The 25,891-nt window shown below is 30.3% G+C and overlaps 1 protein-coding gene across 1 annotated transcript; it reads left to right on the forward strand.

The window, feature by feature from the left end:
* Positions 1-12,761: 12,761 nt before the first annotated feature.
* LOC108332160 (probable LRR receptor-like serine/threonine-protein kinase At1g74360) lies at positions 12,762-16,792 on the forward strand. The gene is made up of 2 exons (XM_017567329.2): positions 12,762-13,154; positions 13,425-16,792. The coding sequence occupies exons 1-2, from the start codon at positions 13,028-13,030 to the stop codon at positions 16,637-16,639; spliced, it is 3,342 nt and encodes a 1,113-aa protein (XP_017422818.1). The 5' UTR covers positions 12,762-13,027; the 3' UTR covers positions 16,640-16,792.
* The last annotated feature ends 9,099 nt before the right edge of the window (positions 16,793-25,891 follow it).

Genomic DNA, 25,891 nt, shown 5'->3' on the forward strand with positions numbered 1-25,891 from the left:
TATGTTTTTATTCATACTTCAAATTTAATGACTTTTAATCTTTCACATATGAAGTAATGAGTTAGTTCTAGAAAAGAGAGATAGAGTATAAAGGTTTTTTTTTTTTCTTCACAGAACTAGTTCACATAGGACGTGTCTTTTTTAAATATATATTTCATAAAATGTGTGTATGGAAGATAAAGAGTAAAAAGACTTTACATATAGTGTAAGCATTTATTTTATATTTGTAATATTAAATTTTATGATGTACAGTCAAAGGATAGTTTTATGTGACAATGTATTAAAAAAAATTCTAAAAACTTGATTCTTAAAACTCATTCTTTTTTTTTAGTGTAAATGATAATATGCCATGAATGAGATAAAGGGGAAATAAATATTTATGTTGAAAATTTTATACCAGTTAATTTGATAGTTTAAATTACATCTTATTAACCAACTAAGTATAGAGACTATTGTTGCAAATTATAACATAAAAATATTATTTAGATCTTGTTTGCTTTTGACTGAAAGTAATATAAATATTGTTGCAAATTACAACATAAATATTATTTAGATCATATTCACTTGACTAAAAGTAATCTAAATAATATTTAGAATTTTGTCAATTCGAGCTAATAATTTGTATATTCTGGAATGAAACCAAACATGACTAAACAAACTAGAATATTTTTAAAACACAATCACTCTATCTAAGACTTAGTGTTATTTAGATAATAATCATTTTTGGCTAAACTTTATTCACTATGTATGATCACAACTTTACTCACTAGATAAAGGATAAGTGTCTTTTAACATGCACAAAGGATTAAAACTCTTCTAGGTTGTAAATAAACACAACAATGTTCTTATAAAGCTTTTATAACAAATATAGGATTTTAGTTTTAATTTTAATAGTGTTTTGACACTTCATGTTTCATTATTCTAATTCTTTTTTTATAAAGGTGGTTTTATTATAGTGTAGAAAAAGTCATTTAGCAATAACAATGGTCGGAGTGGAGACAAAATTCATTATCATATTCACGTTTCAAGTACAAATTTATACTTATTTTCGTACTTATTGGATATAAAATTTTTATTTCATTGTCATCTCCACCGGTAACAAGTATATTTTTACTCATGTCCATACCCACTTTCTTATTGTTTTAATATCAATTGATTAATTTAAAAAAAAAACACAAAAAGTAAAATTTGTCTAAATTTTAAATCAAAATCCCAAATAATAATTTGATAAAAAGGAAATAATTATATAAGATATTACACAATTGCAAGTAAATAAAATTTCATAAAAGTATCCATTAATTTTGAAAATGTTAATAAAACAGTTGATAAAGTTAAAAAATATTTTTAAAAGATTATAAAAAGGAAACAAATATTCAAGTTTACAAATATTTCAAATTTTTACTTCCTTTCTCTAAATTATAATGAATTCTTTCTTTATATATTAATAACTACTTAAATGAAATCATACATAAAAAAAATTAAACTAATAATAATTTGAATTTAAATTTAGACATAGATATTTCATATTTGGAAATTCATAACAATGACATTAAGTATTATATAATAGTAAATGAAACATCTTTTTACAATTGCAACGATATTATATTTATGAGAATGAGTTAGAAAATAAAAGTAATTAGATAAAAAATTAATAAAACATTATTCTACATGATAAAGAAAATAGTAAATAAAAATATTAAAAGAAAGTAAAAATGATCAAATGTATGTTCTAGCTAGAAATATTTAATCCTTTGTATAAAGGAAAAAAATGTATAATTAAGGGTATGATAAGATAGAAAATGCCTTGAAGATCTAAAAAAAAACTTTGAAGATATTGAATTAGTTGAGCGATTGAAAAATAATGAAATTTTTTTAGCGAAACAAAAATAAATTTCATACTAAACAAAAATTAAAGATTAAAGATAATAAATATGATAAATTAGTTTTATATTATTTAGGGTTTCGCGATTGAATACTTGAAATTGAGAGAGTAAAACATTCTTATGTAAAAAATATATATTAATAAATAAACTAAAAATAAATAAAAATAATTGAATATGTAACGCCCCAGCAACTCACAGGGACCATCGACTGCCCCCACAGATCACCACCAGGCTTTCAGAATTACTCCAGGCTAAGCACGCTTAACCATGGAGTTCTTATGAGTCAGGCTACCGAAAAGTAAATGCATTTTGGTGATATGAGTAGTCAAATCAATTCCTTTAAGCTATCCTTCAACTGTATAGTCCCATACCTATACAGTCTCCAGATCCCTCTCATTCCGGTGTATGTTCGATTCATCCATGTACCCCTTCCACCCGAAGCTGCCAGGAGCCGCTCCTTGTCTGTGCCCCCTGCACCATGCTTCTTGCACCGGCGTCACTCCCCGCCCTCGTCTCCGTGCCCGGGTGTCACATGCCCACCAGCTTCCGCTTGGTTCGTCCTCGAACCACACCGTACTGGGAGAGGCTAGGCTCTGATACCATTAATGTAACATCCCGATTATATAATAGCCAATATTATATAATAAAGACGTTAACATCCAAATATAGAGAACAGTCGGAGTATGACGTGTAATTAAATATGAAATTACAGTCATTCACCAAAAACAAAAACTGAAAATTTAAACTTGAACAGTTGAAAGGATTAAACACTACAAGTGTTTAATCAGGAAACTACAAGAAGACTACTCCGCAACATCAGCAACCTCTAGCTCTTGCTCCAAGGGAAACTCCGCGACAACATCTGCTCCCATCCAAGTGGATAATCATCGCCAAAGAAACATACCCAAACAGCACATAACAAAAACAATGCAAGGGTGAGCTAGATATAAAAGCATGTTATACATATAGCATAGGTAATTCATATAATCATACTTAGCTTTGTATAAAAGAACAATTAGAACATACTCATTAAACCACAATTCACCCACTTACACGACATGCAAAAGTCATTCAAACATGGTAGACTAACATCACAATACTTGTTACTTTATACCCCGACTTGTTACTTCATAGACCGACTCGTCCGGACTAGAATGTATGTAGAGCTGGGGCGGGTTGTGCACTTGTGATGGACCCTACTGCTTTGCAAAGCCATTGCCGAGGGGTTTCACCCGACCATACACAAGGTTAGTCCGTTACCGCGGAATAGACCTCCAGTGATAGCGTCTACCCTGGGACCTCCCTCTACTCCCACCACACGCGTCAATCCTCTCTAAGTGAGAATGAAAGACCGTTGGAGTGTAGGGATAACCCCCCATATGGAAGCCTCTTACATTCATTCAATACACTAACCGATCCCACCGAGAGATCTTAATTTCCGATTAAATCCCACCATTTTAAATCTCATGATATTTCTTTTGGATCAACAATGTACATCATAAACTACTTATAACCATACACTTTCAACCAATCTGGATCACATGAAGATGCATTCATAAATTGTAACCGAAATATTTAATTAACATAACTTACTGGATGAGAGAAAACATAACAGAAAATATCACCACAGTAAATCCAACCTATCTCTTCCATTCACGTAAATCACATCACAGTATATATTCCAAACATTCCACATGCATAAAAATCTGTTAAGCAAACAACATTAATCAATCCAATACACATTACTAAACCGTAACAGTCTCAAGAGAACCACTAAACAACACAAATTCCCGTAACTCATACTTAGACAAAGAAAATGGCTTTGAAACCATCACCAACAGTCCCGGAAGGTTCCAAAACCTCCAAAACGACTTAAGAAACGCCCAAAACGGACACCCGGAACCCCAAAAACTATCAAAAACAAAGACCAAGCCACTTTCTGCGAACAACTCGCGCCCGGGCACGAGATGAGGGGCGCTGGGCGCGATTTTTCCCGAGAGTCTCGCGCCTGGGCGCCACTGGGGGCGCCGGGCGCGAACTAGAAGTCGTCCAACCCCATACCAGTTGACAGCAACCATTTTGCACCTGTTTTGATCAGTTTGATGACTCTAACAAGTCACAAATGACTTACCTAAGATATCCCAATAGCCCAAATGTACTCAAAATCCTTACTTCCCAAAATCACTACCTCACTTCCTCTCAAAGTGACCCAAGATTCTACCAGCTTATTCAAAACATTGTATACTTTCTTTACCTTCCACTTGATCACCCCTCCAACAGAATACATACATCAACATACCAAATCTCAAATATCATCTCAGTCCAACCATATCCACAGTCACAAATTTCCAACATACAGAGATCAACACATGTATTTCATACAACCCATAGAAAAGGATCTAGCTCCCCTTACCTCTTGAAGACTTCCTTTGTGAATCTTTGAATCTATCTTCTCCAAGACTTGCAGCACCAAGGTTTCTTTCCCACTCCAGCAACTATGAACTTCACCTTCCTCACTAATTTGTAGCAAGAGTTTCTCTCCCATTTCAGAACCCAGTACTCATTTTATCTCTTACGCCTAATGCTTTTCTGAATTGTGCCAAAGTGAGAGCAAAAATCTGAACGTGTTGCTCCCCATCCTCCAAATAAAACAAACTCTTCCCCTTTCCAGGCAATTGGTGCTTCCCTCCCTGGTTTCTTCTCCCAAATTCCTTTTAAAATAATTGCACTTCAATCATACAACAAATGGGTGTCCCCACCACTTAAAATAATTTTGAGGTCCTTACAGAATATAGGCCTAATAAAAACTATTTGATTTGCTTAAATTGATAATATATCATTTAAACATAATCACATAAATAAAGAAAAAGATGTCTAACTAAGATTGTAATAAGATGGAAAGTACCTTCAATGTGTGAGCGAACTTTATATTGAGCAAACCACATAATTAGAAGAGAGGAAAAAAATGTGAAGTAAAAAAAATATAAAACTAAATAATAAGATAACAATGTATATATATGTGTCTTTTAAGTTTTCTAACAACCTATGAGTATTTTAGTAATTTAAATGGGAATGAAATGAATACAAGGATGTTCATCCCATCTACATCTCCAATTAAAAAAAATCAAATTTTATTCGTACTTATATTCGTACTTAATTAATATAAAAAAATTTCATCAAAATGAAAACATGTTTAGAGAATACCTACAGCGATGGGATTTATTTATCATCCATAACTGTTATTAAGAACTTCAAAACGCATATATATCTTCTTTTTGTTGAATGGGTAAGAATGTGAAGATGAGCTTCATTAAAAAAATTAAATGGTAATCTCTTTTCCAAGCAACACCAAAATAATTAACACAACTTATCAAAACAATGGTTAACTTTAATTCCTATCCCAAGATATAATATATAACAAACATTATTTTGAATGGAAGATTTAACAATGATTTTCAAACGTTCCGTTTTTTACCAAAATTTCCATGTAACATAATCATATTTTATTTCATAACATGCATCATCAGAAATATGTTTTATAGGCCAAAGATAACATGCACGTCCATGTCATTAACTTTTAAAGTTTATATTTCTAATGCAAATTGAAAAGACTAGATTACAAGAAACAAATACTAAACCAATTTCCAAATATAAATAATAACATGAGTTTGACTAGGTTTCCGTTTTCCCAGTTTTTTTAAACAAAGATTAGCATAATGATCTCAGCTAATACATCATAACGATAAAAATATATATCAACAGTAATCTTGCTTCTCTTATATTAATTTTCTATCTTCAAGTTTTAGAAAGTAAGAAACATAAAAGTTAATTTAAAGGAACTTACGCAAATCACTCTACTTATTTTTTTTTTTAGCAGTGAGAAGATTCAAATCCTAAATTAAATTAAAAGGAATAATATAATTAGGCTATCAATGTCACACGTTCACAATATCAGATTCATATCATTAGGCACGACTGTACTGCAGACATTGATATCATTTCTTAGTAACAATTTTTGTTTTTTTTTTAGGACTGCGAAGGGGACCCTCCTATACATTATTTATGTATAGATTTAATTATATATTTTTAGTTTCCAACATGTTGTTTGGAGCTATTTTCAGTTGTAAGTTCCAAAACTTTTAATAACTACAAGGTAAGATTTTCTTTTTTTAAAAAAAAAATAGTTTACTTTCGATTTCACAATAAAATAATTTAAAATTTGTATTATGTTAAAGTTAATTTAAAGATGTATTTATATACTAATAAACAACAATAATAATGTTATTATAGTGATAAAAGTAATAATATTAATAAGGACAATAGGTGTAAATAACGATAAATAATATAATCACTGGTGATCATAAAATAAAAATAAGAACCAGTGGTGATCTAAAAATAACAATTAGTGGTATAATAAAAACGATAATAATATTGATTGTAACAAATATTACTGTTAAATAAAAAAATATATTTTTTCTTTCAAAATTAAGCATACAAATAGTTTTTTTCTTGATTTGGAAAATGAATATGTTCCTATTATATCTAATGATTTTTCATCATTTAAGAATTAAAGTCAAGCATAACTTAAATATTTTTTTCTCTTTTTATTGAGATATTTTTTAAAAGCAAAATCACTAAGTTTATATTTGACTCGATTTTTGTTGGACGTGTTTTAATTTTCTTATTCCAATTATGTATATTAAGATTTTTCAAGTATCATATTTATACAATTTTTGTTTCGCTGAAAGTCTTGCGTTAGACCAACTTAATTACACTTTTGTCTCTCATAATTTCCATAAAAAAATATTATTAATAATTAAGTTAAAGGCAATACATTACCTTATAATATCATGTTATTATGATGCATTAAAAATTTAACAGACTACTGGTGGAAGAATAAAAATGTTGAATTATGATAATTGGATAACCTAATTAGTAAATAAAAATAGAGAGTGAAAAAAAAGAAGAAATATAGTAAACAGGAGACTAAAAATAGAATTAAATTTTGTTTTGGAATTTTTGTTTAAATAAAATTTAATTAATGATATATTAGTAAGTGTAATTAAGAATGGCGTAAAGTGAAAATGAAGAATGTGACGGGAGGGTATCACGTGTGGCATTGATGATGGATGTTTGTTGAACGGTGTTTTATTGGAAAATTTGAATTTGCTGAATACTTGTTTGGAAAGGGATAACGAGAGTGACAAATTCACATATAAAAAGCAATCAGTTATTGGTTTTGGACCACATCTTATTGGACAACAAGATTAAAAGATTCCCTACTCATCATATCTTACTTTCGATTTCCTTACAAATTCAATTTACTTCACAACAACAAAATATAGATACAAATTTTAATAATTACTAAAATAAATTCATACTCAATAATATTATAAAACTTTAATACTCTTTAATTATCTATTCTAATGTTTATTTTAATTTCGTCTCGTTATTTTAAATATATTTTGGTTTCATTTTTTGTTAAAACAAATAAATATTCATGATTCAGTCAAATTGATAGCATTACAGCAATGAAGTAAAATACAAACATCAATCACGCTATACATGATACACGCAGTGTTTAAATGTAGTTTACATTAATAAAAAATGAGTAATTAAAATTAACTCATCTCGAAAGAAGTAATTAATGTTACATTAATTAATTTATTTTAAAAAATAAATTGAGTTAATAATATTCCAAATAATATAACGAAATTGAAAACAGTTATCGTAATAAAAAAAATAAAAGTCATTAAACCTATTGCAAACTTATTATGAAAGTTATTACACTTATTTAGACTAATTTAATTATTTTTTTTATCAGATTTAGTAATTTTTCTGGCTAAAATTAAGATGATCAATTTTTCACAAATAAAGTTTAGATTTAACTAAACTATATTTAATAAACCCTCTTAAATTTTATGATATTGTTTTGATAATTATGTATATCAAATTTCACATAACTTAATTTTTATAAATACATTATCCAAATATAAATATTTACACATTTTAAATAACATATCATAAGTTAAAATTAGGTAATAAAATAAGTTTCTAAATAATTTTGAAATTATATGAATTTTGTGCACATAATATAGTTAATAAAAAATATGAATTTAAATATTTGAATTGATTTAATTTTGTTATAAAGTAGTTAACTAATTTTTATCATATTTTACATGTATATATGTCAATAAAAATGTATTAGATTATGTAAAGACAAAAAAAATGATAGAAGTTGTAGTAGTTTAAAAATAATGAAACTTGATTATTTTTTAATATTAAATTTTTTTAATATTAAATTTTTTTAATATAAATATTTTTGTTATAAATAAAGTTTCATCATTTTAAAATACACAATCTTTTTAAAAATCATTTTTAGAGTTCAGTGACTTCTTTCTAAGGGTTCTTTTTTCCTACTTATCTGATTGAATAATCGAGATCGTATGATTGATCCTTGTGGCGAGCTCTTCAATTTGGACCAATCAGTTTTTATATTCGTATAAGTTGAGTTTCATCTCTTTTCTCTGTCTTTTTATGTTATCTATTGCATGTGAGCTTTCTTTCACTTACATACATCATTTTAGTCATCTATATGAGTCTTTGTTGATATGTGATCATAACGGTATGTCCTGATCGTCCTTGTGATGTTAATATGTCTAGATAGAGCATCCTGCAAGTTGGGAGAAATTTCATTGGTTAGGGACTTGTGAACTGTTGGTTAGGTAAGCAAAACTAATTACACTGTTTTTAAGTTATGAATACTTTGAAATATCTAATTTTATAATTGCATGATAAATTGACTGAATAATTGATCTATGTTATGAGTGTGACGGTTGAAATGTGAAAATGATGTATGATTTGTGTTTCAGATAAAATTGTTGAGTTAGTAGAGATTGTGAAATCTAAAATTTCTATATTTTAGCATTTGTGATTTGAATGCTTGATTCTTGGGTGCTTAGCTGGTTTGAAATTAAGAAAGCTTAAATACGAGTAATTGGTCAAGTAGTACGATCCTCCATATTTAAAACTGTTATGAATTCATGCATTGAGAAAAGAGTACTAGTTTGATCAATTAAATAGATATAAGTTCCCTCAAAAGAAAAAAATACAAGTGTTGATATCTGGTATAGCATTGAGCAATGCCAGGGTGACACTGAGCGTCTTATTTTGCGAATCGGATAGCGTTGAGCGATACTAAGGTGATGTTGAGCATACAATTCTAGGAATCGTTTGGCATTTAGTAGCGCCAAATTGTCGTTAAACGTCATTATTGTACTACAAGTTTCAAGCATTTTGACTCTAGGGCACTAAACGTCATGTGTCGTTGAATGTTGTTAAACATAACTTTTTACGAGAGGAATGAAGTTGAGCGCCACCATTTACGAGAAGTTTGGCATTAGGCGCTACCTCTGAGCTTCAATGTGTATGTATAGATATATTTTTCTTCTTTGTCTATTTGAGATAGATTTAAAATGGACTTTATGTATGTTTTTGAGTATTATGATGATTTATTTAGATGATGATATTTTATGGATATGTGGTATTATGTTGAGATAATTTCAAAGAGAAATTATGTGTGGTGGTGATGTTTAATGTATGCATTATAAGGGATCAGAAATGAGGTATTTTGAACTCTAATACTTATTCACACTCAATTAGAGTAGTGAGAGTCACACAAGGTCATAGTTTATGGACAATCTTTAGTCCTAGACGCGAAAGGGACTAACCTTGTAGGTGGTAAGATGATAACATTTTTGTTTATGACTCTATAGAGTATAGATACCATTACAAGTGCACGTCTACGTTGATGTCCTATATTAAAAGCATGTATCTGGATAATTGAGTTGTGTCAACGGTTTATGTGTTTTAATATGAATAATTATATTTTATCAATGTTTAGCTTATATATGATAGGATTTTAATTATCTTAAAATAACTTTTATGCATATTAGTTTACCTTGTTGTTTCTTCTAGTGTTTATTGTGTTTGTTTATTTTCTTTTATGATAATCACTATTTTATTAATGTGAGTATATTAAAGCATCTTTAGAGGAAGACGGTGATGTAATAAAGTTTTTTTATTTAGTAATTATTTTAAATATATTTTATTATTATAGTTATTTAGTTTTAATAATTATATTAATATTATATATTTATATATTAAAAAAACACGCTTTGTTTTATAAATTTTATAATATTTTATTTTATCAGTTATAAACTACTTAGAATGTTAAATTCTGCATACAATCCTCCATTATCCACCGTCAATGTTAGATACTCTATACAAACCTATCTGTAGTTAAGATAGATTAGCAATCAGTGTTTTTTAAAGTTGTTTTTTTTTACTTTACATTTCCTTTTGTAGTTCCTTTTATTACATTTTATTTTCTTTTTCACATTTTCTTTATTACTTTTCACCTTTATCTCATCTTTTTTCATAGCAATTTCCTTTGAGAACAAATAAGAGTGGATCTCCAAACCCCTCCCCAACAATACCATGTTAAAAAAATACATATTTGTTCATATATAAAAAATAAATATTTATTTATTAAATCTACCATCAATTTTAATATATTAAAGTTGAGTCCTCGTGCTCGTGACCGTTGTTATTTTTAGTTTATTTTCACTCTTAAGACTCTTGACAATTTTAGTATAATTTTCTACATGTGTAATTGTTTTTTCTTTAATTTTAACTAATTTTAGTTTAACCCTAAAAGTTTATATTTCTATAAATTCATAATTAATTTGACAAATCGTATTAACACAGGTTATTAAATTACTCTCAATTTTTAAATACTTTATCTCTTTACTTTATTTACATGGAAGTTTTATAAATACTTGTATTTCCTTATTTTTATAAAATAAAATTTTAATATTTGACAACGAGTTATATTTTATTATACTTTGATTTTATTATTGTTTTATAGTGATTACATATTATACTTTAAAAAATTTAAGAATATATTTTGATTTCTAAAAATATTTAAAAGAGTTTTGTGAGTAGATACCTTACCTTCAAACCCTAGTGAAAAATGGTGATATTAAAACATGACATAAGATGGTTGTGGGGAACCAATCTATAGGATAATCAATCTAATATGTATAGAAAGAACCAATTTAATATGTAAATATTAGATCGGTTAAAGAAACAATTGATTTAATATGTCTTCTTCAATATAAAGTGTGAAAATCCTTTTCACTTTTCGAACTTCGTCTTCTTATGCACTTTCATTATTTCTTTTTCTTTTTCCTACTAAAAGACCACGAAGCTCTCGTCTCTTCTAGGCCACTCGTTGTTGTTGTTGTGCCTTAGCACTATCGCGTTACAGTTCAACAAACTTCTTCTTTTCTTCCAAGCCACTCTTCAACAACTAATGTAACAAATTAGTGTTTTTTCTCTCATTTTCTCATGCTCAGGATTTTTGTTTGTAGAGAAAGCTCTTTTCTAATTGTCTCTTTTCGACGCTTTGTGTTTTTCCAATTTCTTTTGCAAATGAAACACAATCATGACGTCACTGCTTTACTGAATGTGTGTCATTGGTTTCCATGATATTTCGTGAAGTCTCCTAGTCAACTAAATGTATTGTCCATGGTATTTTGAAATTGGAGTGCAGAGTTCTTCATGATGATTTGTTGGTGGTTCCCTAGTGGTAATTCATTGGTGCTGGTCCATGATGGTTTGTTGATGATCTTTTGTGGTCGTTCTCTCCTTTGTTCTTTCACATAGTCACTTTTGAAAATGTGAAGTAGATTTGTGATTTAATATTTATATGTTTATATATATATATATATATATATATATATATATATATATATATATATATATATATATATATATATATATATATGATATTATGATGAAGATGAGATGCACTAGCTAGTATGGAAATTGTATGTTGATATTTGTATGATATTGTGACCTAACATATTGCTTTGATATTTTATAGGTGTGTGGTGAGAAATATTTTGAATCATATTGTATAATATTAAGCGTGAAACTCATAATGTAAATAAGTTTTATTAACGATTTAAGTAAAAGAAGATTTGAAAATCGAGCTATTACAAAGTAAATACAATAAATCATCTAAATTAATATATGAAGATATAAATGGACTTTTTAATATATTAATGATGAGTCAAGTGTTAGTCTTTGATATAAAATACGATAAAAACTTTCTAAATATTACTCTTCCATGGATTTTCCCACAACAATAATGAAGATGACATATGAAATATTGGTTGTTTGATTTTAATTTAATATTTATATTTTCTAATGGTTATTATCCCTCGTGATTTGGTACAATAATAGGCAAAGGTAACTTGTGAAACATTGATGTTTTTATTTTAATTTAAGATTAGTTTATTTTTATTTTTACTATATTTTAATTCACGGGTTACATGTCTTGTAACTTTTGAACTCTATCCTAATATGATTGTTTGACATCTTTATCTAATTTATGGAATGTGTGTGTGTGAATAAATAGTCGTGATAGAAGAGTGAGTTACAAATAGTTGAGCAAAGAAGAGATAATAGCCTTTGCTTGGCGGAAACGTAGTTAAATCCGTACGAGCCAATCTTCGTCAAACCGGTCAACAATGGCGGCTCCACCACTCCTTTCCCACCAAATCCAAAACTCTCTTCTTTGATTATTCATTGATAATTGTAGTATTTTGAACATATATAATGAGTATTTAACTTTAAAGAGTATAGTAAAATTGGAATGTTAGAAAAATGTGTATGAATGAACCATCTATAGCTATGACAAATAGCCGGATTAGAAACACACATGATTTGACATTCACATTCAAATTCGGGGACAAACCACATCAACCACACTTTCTTTTTTATTAATTACAACGACAGTCGTTGGTTCATTCTTCACTCATAAATTGAATTGAATAAAATAAACCCCTCAGCGTGATATCACAAGACGTGAAAATGGAAAAGAAAGACACAAGCCACTGTGTTGTTCAGAGTTCAATTGTTTTTTTGTCCACCACCATCACCACCTGGCACTGCTAGACCATTCCAACTTCCAACAGCACAACATACCCAATGACTTCAACGTCCTCACTCCAGTTTTGAGTCCCTCAAAGATTCCCTCTTGTTCTATTCTATTCTCTGCCACAACTATCAAGTACATGAGTTTTGCCAAAACAACAAAAAGTACACCGAGCACAAGAAAAGAAGGAGGGTCATCATTAATGTCAGAGCAGGAAACCGATTCATGGGGCTTCCTGTTTGTCTGTTTCTTGATCCTTTTCTCAGGTACTAACCTAAAACTCTGTCGCTGATCTTGTCCAGAAAAGGTAAGTTTTTGCCTCAAATTCCTTTTGGGTTTATAATAGTGATTGTTTTGGATGGTACACCTTGATACGGAGCAGTGTTTATTATTAAGTATTAAAAGCACCAAGCTTTGTAGTGGGGTGTTGTTAGATTCTCTGTTTATTTTTGTTTATTAAGATTTTCCTAGGCTGATCATTGATTCTGTTTTGTTAGTTGTCTTTCACGCTTACCCAGGTTGTGGTGATTGAACAGGTAAATTGGTTGTTGGGGATTCGTTGGCCACTGACGCAGAAGTTCTGCTGAAGCTGAAATCTTATTTGCTGGCCCAAACTCGTACGAACAGAGGAGGGTACATAAGCTGGAACAAGAACAGTTCAAATCCTTGTCAATGGTCAGGAATCGATTGCAGCCTCTTGAACGGGACAACACTGAGGGTTGTGAAAGTAGACATCTCTTACAGTGAAATTTATGGTAACATATTCGATGGGTTCTCTAATCTCACTGAGCTCAGACACCTTGACATCTCTTGGAACTCTCTCTCTGGGGGGATTCCTGAGGACTTGAGGATGAGCCAGAAGCTTGTGTATCTCAATCTCTCCCATAATACTCTCGAGGGGGAGTTGAATCTGAAGGGATTGACTCAGTTGCAAACCGTGGACTTGTCTGTTAATAGGTTCCGTGGGGAACTTGGGCTGAGTTTCCCTGCCATTTGTGACAGTTTGGTGACTTTAAATGTTTCAGATAATCACTTGAGTGGTGGGATTCATGGCTTCTTTGATCAATGCTTCAGTTTGCAGCACTTGGATTTGAGCACCAACCATCTTAATGGAACCTTGTGGGCTGGATTTTCCAGGCTGAGACAATTTTCAATCTCAGAGAATTTTCTCACTGGGGTTGTTCCTCCCCAGGCTTTTCCAGTAAACTGTAGCACCGAAAAACTGGACCTTTCAGTGAATTTATTTGTTGGTAAAGTCCCCGAGGAGGTGTCCAACTGCAAGAACTTAGTGGTTCTCAACCTCTCTAGTAACAATTTCACGGGAGATATTCCCCGTGAAATTGGTTCCATTTCTGGTCTTCAGGGATTGTTCTTGGCGAACAATACTTTCTCAAGGGATATCCCAGAGACCCTTTTGACCTTGACCAATTTGTTCATCTTGGATTTGAGCAGAAACCAATTTGGTGGGGAAGTGCAGGAGATTTTTGGGAAATTCAAGCAACTGAAGTTTCTTTTGCTGCACTCAAATTCCTACACTGGAGGGTTGAACTCATCAGGCATTTTTACATTGACAAACCTTGGACGTTTGGACTTAAGCTTCAATAATTTTTCTGGTCCATTACCTGTTGAAATCTCAGAAATGTCTGCACTCGCTTTCTTAACCTTAACCTACAACCAGTTCTCTGGACCTATTCCTCCTGAATTGGGAAAGTTGACTCACCTTATGGCACTTGATCTTGCCTTCAACAATTTCAGTGGAACGATCCCACCAACCCTTGGAAACTTGACTTCTCTCTTATGGCTAACCCTTTCAGATAATTCATTAACCGGAGAAATCCCACCAGAATTGGGAAACTGCTCGAGCATGTTATGGCTAAACCTTGCAAACAACAAACTATATGGAAAAATTCCCTCCGATCTAACAAGAATTGGAAGGAATGCAAGGGCCACATTTGAATCAAATGAAAAGAGTCTTGGGGGAGTTGTTGCTGGCAATAGTGAGTGCTTAGGAATGAAGAGATGGATACCTGCTGATTACCCTCCGTTCAGCTTTGTGTATACCATCCTGACAAGGAAGAATTGTAGGGCCCTTTGGGACAGGTTGCTCAAAGGATATGGTATCTTCCCCATGTGTACTTCTGATCCCTCTGCTAGATCATCACACATAGCAGGGTATGTTCAGCTAAGTGGGAACGATTTGAGTGGAGAGATTCCTTCAGAAATTGGAAATATGGTAAACTTTAGCATGTTGCATTTGGGAGATAACAAGTTTACTGGGAAATTCCCTCCAGGGATGGTAGGTTTACCACTCGTAGTCTTGAACATGACCAGAAACAATTTTTCTGGTGAAATTCCAAGTGAAATTGGCAACATGAAGTGTCTACAGGATCTTGATTTGTCTAGGAACAATTTCTCTGGAACATTTCCCATAAGTCTGGCACACTTGGATGAGCTTAGCAGGTTCAACATCTCATACAATCCCCTCATATCTGGTACTGTCCCACCGTCCGGACACTTACTCACTTTTGACAAGGATTCATATTTGGGTGACCCCCACCTGATACTCCCAAAGTTCTTTAACATCTCTGATGATAGAAATAGCACATTACAAAGAGTCTTGAAAAATCCCACAAAATGGTCATTGATTTTGGCTCTAGGATTAGCTATCGTGGTCTTTGGACTTCTTTTCCTTGTAATATGTTTCTTGGTGAAAAGTCCATCAGTGGAACCAGAGAATCTCATGAAGAAAATAAAGAATAAGAAAGCACATGATTCAGGAAGCTCGGGATCTTCACCATGGTATTCTGACACAGTTAAGATATTCCACCTGAACAAGACAGTTTTCACACATGCAGACATCTTGAAAGCAACCTCCAACTTCATGGAGGAAAGAGTCATAGGAAGGGGTGGCTATGGAACAGTATATAGAGGGTCATTTCCGGATGGGAGAGAGGTGGCAGTGAAGAAGCTCCAAAGGGAAGGAACTGAGGGTGAAAAAGAATTCAGAGCTGAAATGAAGGTTCTAAGTGGTCAGGGATTTAGCTGGCCTCATCCAAACCTTGTCACACTCTATGGTTGGTGCCTCTATGGTTCACAGAAGATACTTGTTTATGAGTACATAGGAGGTGGAAGCTTGGAGGAACTTGTGACTGATACAAAAAGGTTGAAATGGAGGAGGCGCCTAGAAGTGGCAATTGATGTGGCTAGGGCACTTGTCTATTTACATCATGAGTGCTACCCTTCTATTGTGCATAGAGATGTGAAGGCCAGTAATGTGTTGCTAGACAAGAATGGGAAGGCGAAGGTCACAGACTTTGGACTTGCTAGGATTGTTGATGTTGGAGACAGTCACGTGAGCACTATAGTGGCTGGCACAGTGGGGTATGTTGCACCAGAATATGGACAAACATGGAAAGCCACCACAAAAGGGGATGTGTACAGCTTTGGGGTTTTGGTTATGGAGCTAGCAACTGGGAGAAGAGCAGTGGATGGAGGAGAAGAGTGTTTGGTGGAATGGACTAGGCGTGTTATGATGGCTTCTGGAAGACAAGGGTTAGGTCAATCTGTGCAAGTTTTTTTGAAGGTAAGTGGGGTGGTTGAGGGTGCTAAGGAGATGGGTGAGTTGCTCCAAGTTGGAGTGAAATGCACACATGATGCACCACAGGCTAGGCCTAACATGAAGGAGGTTCTAGCCATGCTTATTAAGATATACGATCCCACTGGGGACTCAAATTATGGACACCTTGTGTAGTGTAGCCTTTTTTGTGACTCAAGATAGAAAAATTGTGCATAGTGTAAGTTTCAATACAGTTTACATAGAAAACACATGTCATACACAGTTGATTCTTCTTGTGTAAAGAAACTCATTATTCATGTTGCAGAAGTTTCTCAATTTTGTTCTGTATCCTTGAGACTTTACTTTTGTTTAACATCTTTCGTGCATGCTAAGCACCTCTGTTCAATTTGTCTTAATCAATGGCAATGTAAAATATTTCTTTTATCAATCAGTCCCTAAGATTTCTAATTAAGGTTGAAGAATCTCGGAGCTCAAATACAGTAAACAGGGAGTGAATTCTCCTGCTAAAACCTGACTTTTTAACCTAGTTTTTACAGAAAAAAAATTTGGTTAGAAACGAGTTTAAAACTCCAACAAAACATAAGAAATACATCACTATAATAAGCAACATGCTAACAAAAGAAATATATAAATATATCTCTATTTATAAATAAAATATTTCTTAGCCATTATCATATATCACTAGCTTAATTTAATATATGCAGGTTTTATTTACTATAAAATTAATGAATTGGGCAAATACCACAATTTGACTCAACTAATATAAAAATTTGTTTATTCTGTTTTGTATTGTTTGTGCAGTGGATGGTCTAGTGTGTGAAAAGAGTTTAAACTTTATTCCATCCTTTTCAAGAGTATGTTGTCCCAACATTTTGAACCTATAGAGTCAATGTTCTAATAATTGTTAAGGAGATTAATATTTGAATTTTAAATTAGAGAATTTAATGTGCTCAAATAAATGATTAATTCCAAATGAAATATTATTGTATTATTTGTTAGCACATGAAATATAATTTATATGAAGAAAATATTTTCGTAAAGAGGTTTATATATGTTAACAACAAAAAATAACAAATGATATTATATATATATATATATATATATATATATATATATATATATATATATATATTATAGCAAGTAACAAATGTTGTATATATTTATAAATAGAATGTATTTTAATTTTTTTTATTAATTTGTTAGTGTAAAAATAGGAAAAACATGAGAAAAGAGAATTCAATTGTATTTTAAAACCTTTTGAAAGGTTTTCACAAGTGTTGTTTGAATATCTATAATAAGACAATAGGTTTATAGTGGTCAATTGGTTTAACAAAGATTTTTCAAAAATAGAATTTAAAAAATTTTCTTTTTAAATAAGTACAAAGATTATAAAATGTAAACTAATAAGTTAAGGAACAAAAGAAATAATTCAATATGGTTTGGTTTTTATATTATGACATAGAACCATTTATGAGACAAAACATTGGACCCTTAATAAGCTTATGGCTAAGAAGATATAAGAAGGAGCTCCAAAGAAGAAGTCTCTCCTATTTTATAAAGGATCATGTAGACTAGATTTAAGCCTTCAATTAGCCTTTAATTGGACGACTAAGACTACGAAAAACCTTAGAGAAAATCTGGCGGAGAGACCAAATTTAGGTCAATTTAAGGTGTTGAATGTAGCCATGAATATGTATTGGTTTTGCTTTATAAGTTTTACATTTTTGTGTCATGGAGTATCAAGGGTCTATGCATCTATAAACAAGACCACTTGATCCATGCACAACTCTTCTTTTTTATTAATAAGAATTCATTTGTTAAAATGCGCATGTCTTATTGTTCTTTAAGATATACATCAAAAGTAGGAATGACAATGCGGGATAGAAAAGACTCACACATAATGAAAAGTTTGAGGTAGATTAAGATTTTGAGCTCACTTACCCACTTAAGCCCAATCCGCATAACTCATATCCCATGCAAGCTTGGGACGATGTAGAGCAAGCTTGCATCAACAAAGTAAACTTTTCTTGTTGATTTATATTTCACGTGTTTCAGTTTTAACAATTTAGTGTCTTTGAATTTGAGTTAAATAGTGCAACTCAACTGAAATTCAAATACAACGTTACTAATTATTTCAATAATGTAAGATTTTGTTTCTAAGGTTTTTATTTTCGTAAAGAGAAAAAAAAATGTTACTAGTAATGATGGTTTCTAGATACATTCGCAAAGTTAAAGGACTTCAACCAAATGTCACTCATATATTTCATAGTGGTAAGATTACCTTATTTCTACATTGAAAAATAATTACTTTTTGTATGTCATATTTATTTTCAATTTCTCTTAATTGGGTACAACCAAATTATTTCACTCAAATGGTTTTATCTCTTACACATTGTACCCAAGATCCCAAATCACAATTTACAATCTATTTAAAGATGTAACACCTTCAAAATGAAACTGAAAAATCATCAATAGAACGAGAAAATGTTTTTACTAACTACAAAATGTGAGTCAATTCACAGTACACAAAGAATGTGATGTAAATATACATTTTTGTTCGTTTTTCACAAGTAAGATAAATTAGCTCAACCTGCATTTCATAGGTTAAATGTCGGATGAGTATAAACAAGTTAACCCATTGTCATTCCTAAAAAAGAAAATAAAAACTTAAATAACTTTTAATGGAGTTCCTTGTCCAAAGCTACCATTAGTAAGGAGATTTTAAATCAAATAATTTTTTTTTCAGAAAGTGTGATCAAATTATTGAATAAGCTAAGGAATTTTACACAAGTATCCCCTGAAGTTAATAGATTTTTCGTACTTTGCTCAATCAAGTATGAAATCCCCGTTTCAAGGTTTATAATAATTTGTGTCGTTCACAACTTCCTACTACAAATATTTCAATAAAATATTTTATTCAAACTTGAAAGTGAGAGAAGCTGATCACCTTTATAGTGAGAATAATAAGACAAATATCAAAATAACACCTGCAAAATGGCACATTCCATTTCATCAATTAACCTACTTTTTAATTGTTTAGCATCGAATCCAAAAAACTTTATTCGATGAATAGTACACATACTCATGATGTGAAATCATATTAATTGAAGTTTCTATGTGAATATATTTTAATTTTGTTTTCTTCTTTTAATTTAGTCAACATTTTAGTATAAGGGAGACTTACATCTTTTTGAATTGATTCATCACCAATCAATAAAATTATGTTGATTTAAATTAATTTATTAGTTAAAAATACATTTGAAAAGTTTGAATTGTTCTCTAATTGTGGTTAGTGAACTGATATGTTAATTTTTCTTACAAAAATATTATTTATTTTATAAAATTACATTTTAGTAAATTTATAAAACTAAACTTAATTTAAATAGATAAAGTTAAGAGAAAAATATAAAATGTATCAATAATTTAATCCAAATTTTATTTAATTGTTATTTTTATAGAAATTAAATTACTAATAATAACAAGCAAATATTTTAATTTCTTACAAATATCTAAAAAATATTACAAGCAAAAAACTTTAAATTTAAATATTTATTATAATTTTTTACTTTTAATTCTTTTAAAAGATGAGATGGTAGAACTAATCCACTCGAGGGGCTAGATGTCCTCTTGTTAGATTAATCTGATGAATTAATAGAGTAAAATTACCATTCATTCATGCTTATTTGATAGTGGATTAGTGAACTTAGATAGGGTTTTCTTGTTATTTATCCCAATCTAATTCATATAAATATATTGCTTTTTAAATAAGCTTAATAGCGTATCTATTATTTTTTAGCTGATATTAATAATTTCTTATTATTTGTAAATTTTTCAATTAAGTTTCATTTTTATTGAAAACTTAATAATTTAATCTTTTTTTCTCTTTATAAAAAGTTCACTAAAAAAAAATAATGACGTGATAATCAATGATATATCAATAACCTAATACATTATCCGTTCTCCTTTTTTTAACCTCTTAAACATTAGCTTATAGTTTACTCTAAACTTTCTTATGAAATACGTTTCATTATAAAACACAAAGCCAGACGAAAAATTCTGCCACCAAAAAGATTAAACCTTTTCTCTCTAATCCAATATCGGATGAAGAAAAGAAGCTGTTATGGATGCTCGAGGCAATCAATCTTACAAACAAAATTAATGTGCTAGAGAATATGCCATATTTAATGATTTTTCTTTAAAATTTGTAATATAGAAATAATCTTCATCCATGATAAGAGAATAAATATTGATTGTTTACAATCAATTCTTAATAATTCTTTTTTTTTTTGTATGAACTGAATTTTCGATTTAAGAATTTAAAAACTTAGAACACAAATTGAAAAAATATAGTAAAATTACAAATTGAAAAATAAAATATGAGTAGACGTCAATCCACATATTCAAAAACTAAATAATCCTTCTTATTATAATTGTTTAAATATTTAAATTCAAGATTAAACCATCAACTGATTTATTTAATCAGTTAAACTAATTACATAAATCAAATCAAAATATTATTTAATCTAATTGATATTTAATTATCAAAACAACATTCAATTCTTTCTTAATTTGATTTTCAACGTAAAAAATGTAAATTGTAATTATAAGGTACAAAATTAACTCAATTCGACTTAGATCTTCATTCCTTAAATTGACGTTTAATAATTGCTTAATCTTCATTGATGACAAATATAAAATACAAATAAGAGAAAAGTCAAAACATATTTGAGCAGAAAGAAAGAATAGGAGATGAATAAACAATTTTTAAGTCTAACAAGCAGATGATAACACATTTAGACCATATATAAGCTTTCAAATAAAATCTAAACGTGTGTTTTAATTAGTTTCATAAGTTCAATTTGGAAAAGTCTAAAATATAAAAAAAGGAAATTAAATCCGCATGAGGTTTTTAAAAAAATTCAACAAATTTGTCTTCTAAAAATCATACAAAATAGTAAAAAATTTCACACCAACAAAATCGTATGTCTATTTTAAAGTCCTGGAAATGTTAAATTCAATCTAACTAGAATCAATAAAAAAATAATATTTACAGAAAAAGGGTATGGTCAAAATAATAATAAAAGGTCATATCAATTAAAAATAAAAAATTAAAATAAATATGTACATTAAACTCAATTTATTATTACTAAAACAAAATGAAGTAAAATTGAAAAAAAAAATTGCTTTCATTAAAAAAAAGTTATGAATATGTGAAAAAAAAATGTCATCAATAGCTTTCCAACTTGCATGAACTGATGAGTTCACCATATATATTTATGAGAAAAAGAAATCAAACATTGTTCTTCGAGGTTCTTAACTTCATCCCAAAACCTCCTTTCTCTTTGAGTTTGTTAATTTTAGATCCAGGGAAATGGTCTTTAACAATACTTGTCTCGGAGGCCTATCAAACCATCCATTTAAACCTTTATCACGTAAAATACCTACACCTCTTTTATCACCTTTACCTCATTTTTGACCAATGCATTCTTGATATACTTTTTCCACCTCAACCATCACTAGTAAAAAAACAATCTTTTAACATGCTCAATACATTTCGATTTTGAAAAAACCGAAACATATTAAAATACGGTGACATTTTTGTAATTAACACAAACTTATATATCTCAGTTCACTAGGAACCGAAACCTATGACATATATTGCCTCAGTTATATAACAAACCATAAAACCCTTTGTAATTTCACCTATCCTCTGTAACTCGGACTGACAACTTTTTCGTAAAAGCCCTACTGCTTCGATTTTGCTCTGAACCGTGGCCTAAAGGGGATACTGCCTCGGTTTCTAGGCCAACCGAGGCAGAAAACTCTGCGTATTCCACCAGCAGGTCAGACCTTTCAACTGACAAAAGTTTGAATGGGACATACTGCTTCGGTTACTTGTAGAACCGAGGTAGTAGGTCCTATCAGCTGCTGACATTTTCTGAAATTGAACGTTCCAATCCATTTTATCGACCTCTACTGCCTCGATTTTCTCCGAACTGATGTCATTGGTTATTTATGCTTCGATTTATCCTCCAACCGAGGCATATAGGTTTATTTTGAATTTTGTTTAGCTCTTTAGGCATCCGTTGGCAGTAGAACCGAGTTAGTAAAGTGCTTACTGCCTCGGTTATTTATGGAATCGAGGTAGTAGCTCTTTTGCTGGTTCAAATTACAAAAACATAAAAAGAGTTAACAATTCTTCTTCTTCCCCTTGCTACCTCCCCCTTCTTCTTCTTCCCCTAGCTCGACCTCCCCCTACAATTGTTACAATTGGGCGAACCTCCACCACCAAACGCGAAGTGCTCCTAATGCGTCCTCTATTTCTTTTGTGCAAATAACTCTCCACTTCGCAGTCTCCATTTCTATTTCTCTCGCGAGTTGGCCATTGTTGTCTTCTTGCTACGTCCACCGTCGTGCCGCCACAGTTCGTCCACCACTGTTGCCTCCATTGTCTCCGGCGAAGTGTTGTCCAAGTTGGGTGGCTCCATTTCTCGCGCGAACTACAGGGGTATTCTCTCCAAGCGTCGCCTCTGTCGTCGTCCCCGCTGCTCCGTCGTCGCTTTGCCGTTGCAGTCGTCCGTCGTTGCCACGATAAGTTGTTAAAACCCTTTACATTTTGATTTGTCTGTGAATGATATGTTGTATTTGATGTATTATTTGATTGATATTGGTTAAACATTATATGTATTATTTGATCTGTATAAAAAAAGTTAGATAATTATATATTGATTCGACATTATTTTTGACATTAGAATCTAACTAAATTAGATATAGATTAAAAAACCAGGGTAATGTTTTTCATATAATTAAGATGGACTACTATAGGGGTTAAAAACTGAAATTTTGTGTAATTTAATGTAAATTAAATTAGAATATAAAGGAAAAAGAAAATGAAAAGAGAGATTTTGATTAATTCTTTAGCATATCAAGAGGACGTAACTGAAAGGAACCTTTGATTCCCTTATTTTAGATAATTATTCACAATATTAACGTAAGTGAAAACAATTTAAACACTTAAGGTAAAGAACCTATAAGCTTATTCAGTAGAAGTTGGTGTTATTTTAAATATACAAGAGAACAACTAAGAAACAGTATCCCAAGTGAAGCTAACTTCCTTCTGAATCTATTTATTGTAAATATGGAATTATTAGAATATAAATATCCAAGTATCTGTGTAGTAATTAGGAACAAAATATCCTTAGAATCTTAATATTCATTCTATCAAATTTACTTTTGAAAATAAATTATGTTATTATTTGTTTGCTTGAATATATTGTTGCTTGAATATATTGTTTACTTGAATATATTGTATGTTGCATCTCTAATTATTTGTTTGTTTGAATATATTCTTGTTTTGAATTAGCTTTAGTTTCCCGTTTGAGATTCAATACTAAAATTATTTACTATCTTCAATTTTTTTAACACATGTACTTTTTACAAATGAATAGAAAAGAGATAGTAATAATAATTTACAAGTATTGAATCTTGAATTGTCCAGTTGGACAGTTTAAGAAGAGTAATAGTTTTTTCATAATTTATTAATATATATAAATTTTAATATACATGTATTAAATTTCATGAAAATTTGCAGTTGTGTTTTGTATTGATCTTCGGGTGCATATTTGATTGTGGTTTGCAATCACTTTCATTTCGTGTAACCTGAAGAGCAATGCGAAATGCTGAAAAAATTTCGTGAAATTTTAGATATATTTTTTAAAATTTATATGTTTAATAAATTATAAAAAGTGAATCTTCTTGAATGGGATAGGGTCACACATTGAATACAAAAGTGATCATTCAAGATGATTGAAATTGTGTAAACAATTTCAGTAAATATGCATACGGATCGACATTAGATTAATTTATCATGCATCAGCGCTAAGTACGAGAGAGGGGTAGAAGAATTTATATAGTTTACGTAACATAATGAGAATACAAGAGACAATGAAGTCAAGTTTAGATGTCCTTGTGTCAACGGTTTGAATGTGAGGAAGTTGAACGCAACCAATATTAAGGAATATCTTATTTGTAATGGTTTCGTACGAAGTTATACAACATAGATCTGACACGGTGAATTAATAGACTTTCCAACTGTCTCTCAAACTAAAAATGTATTCGATTCCACCATAGTAGATCGACCGGAAGAAGTATGAAGTATAAATGGATACATGCATGTTCGAATGATTGCATATTATATAGGAAAGAGTATGAAGTTTTGACAAAGTGTCCAAAATGTGGGTTATCACGATAGAAGTCAAAAAACAATACTGAAGATAATGGTCACACAGAAAAAAATGGGTCTGCTTTGAAAGTAGTTTGGTACCTTCTCCTCGTGCGTAGACTTAAGCGTTTGTTCGCGAATCCAAAAGACGCTAAAAATCTTAGATGACATGCAAATGAGAGAACAACTGACGAAATGTTTCGTCATCCAGCTGATTCAAAGCAATGGAAAAATATTAATTAACAATTTCCCCAATTTGGTGAAGAATGTAGAAATCTTAGGTTTGATTTAGCTACTGATAGAATGAACTCATTTGGTAATTTAAGTACCAATCACAATTGTTGGCCCATTATACTGATAATTTACAACTTATCCCCTGGGTTATGCATGAAAAAAAGTATATGATGTTATCAATGCTAATATTTGGTCCAAAGCAGCCTAAAAATAACATAGATGTTTATCGCAACCCACTAGTTGAAAACTTAAAGTTGTTGTAGGTTGATGGGATTGAAAATTTGATATTTTCGCTGTCGTTTCCCTTTATTGCATAATGCTTCTTTTGATGCCACTACGTCTACATTCACATCATATGAACTTATTTGAGTTGGTATGATGTTTGCTTTGTGTTTCATATCTAATGCAGACCCTAATACAACCTATGCAAATGATGTAACCTATGATAACCCAATGTCTTGTGATGACTCCTATAAACCAAGAAGAAGAAATGACCGATGTATATGTATAAATGATCTTCATCTTCTCTTCAACTGTCAAAAAAACATTTTAATGATGCTCTAGATTATGATTTTGTGCAAATAGAATATGCTTTTGATGACGACGAGACTCATACTCTTAGCAAACCTTGTAACATCCCATTATATATATATATATATATATATATATATATATATATATATATATATATATATATATATATATATATATATATATTTATTGTAAAAAATTCTTAAATATCAACTAATTTAATTTGTCAATATAGTGATTAATTTAAATATAAATTTATTAACTTAAAATTATTGGTATTTAGTTAATTAGTAATCAATTTAGATAATAATTTTTTAATGATAAAACTTTGATAATGTTAATAACCAATTTAAAATTTAATTAACAAATCAATTATAATTTTTTATTAATAGTAAAAATTATTTTAGATACCAATAATTATAAATTTATAAATTATTCTG

This window comes from Vigna angularis, chromosome 4 (genome assembly GCF_016808095.1).
Source record: "Vigna angularis cultivar LongXiaoDou No.4 chromosome 4, ASM1680809v1, whole genome shotgun sequence".
NCBI lineage: Eukaryota > Viridiplantae > Streptophyta > Magnoliopsida > Fabales > Fabaceae > Vigna > Vigna angularis.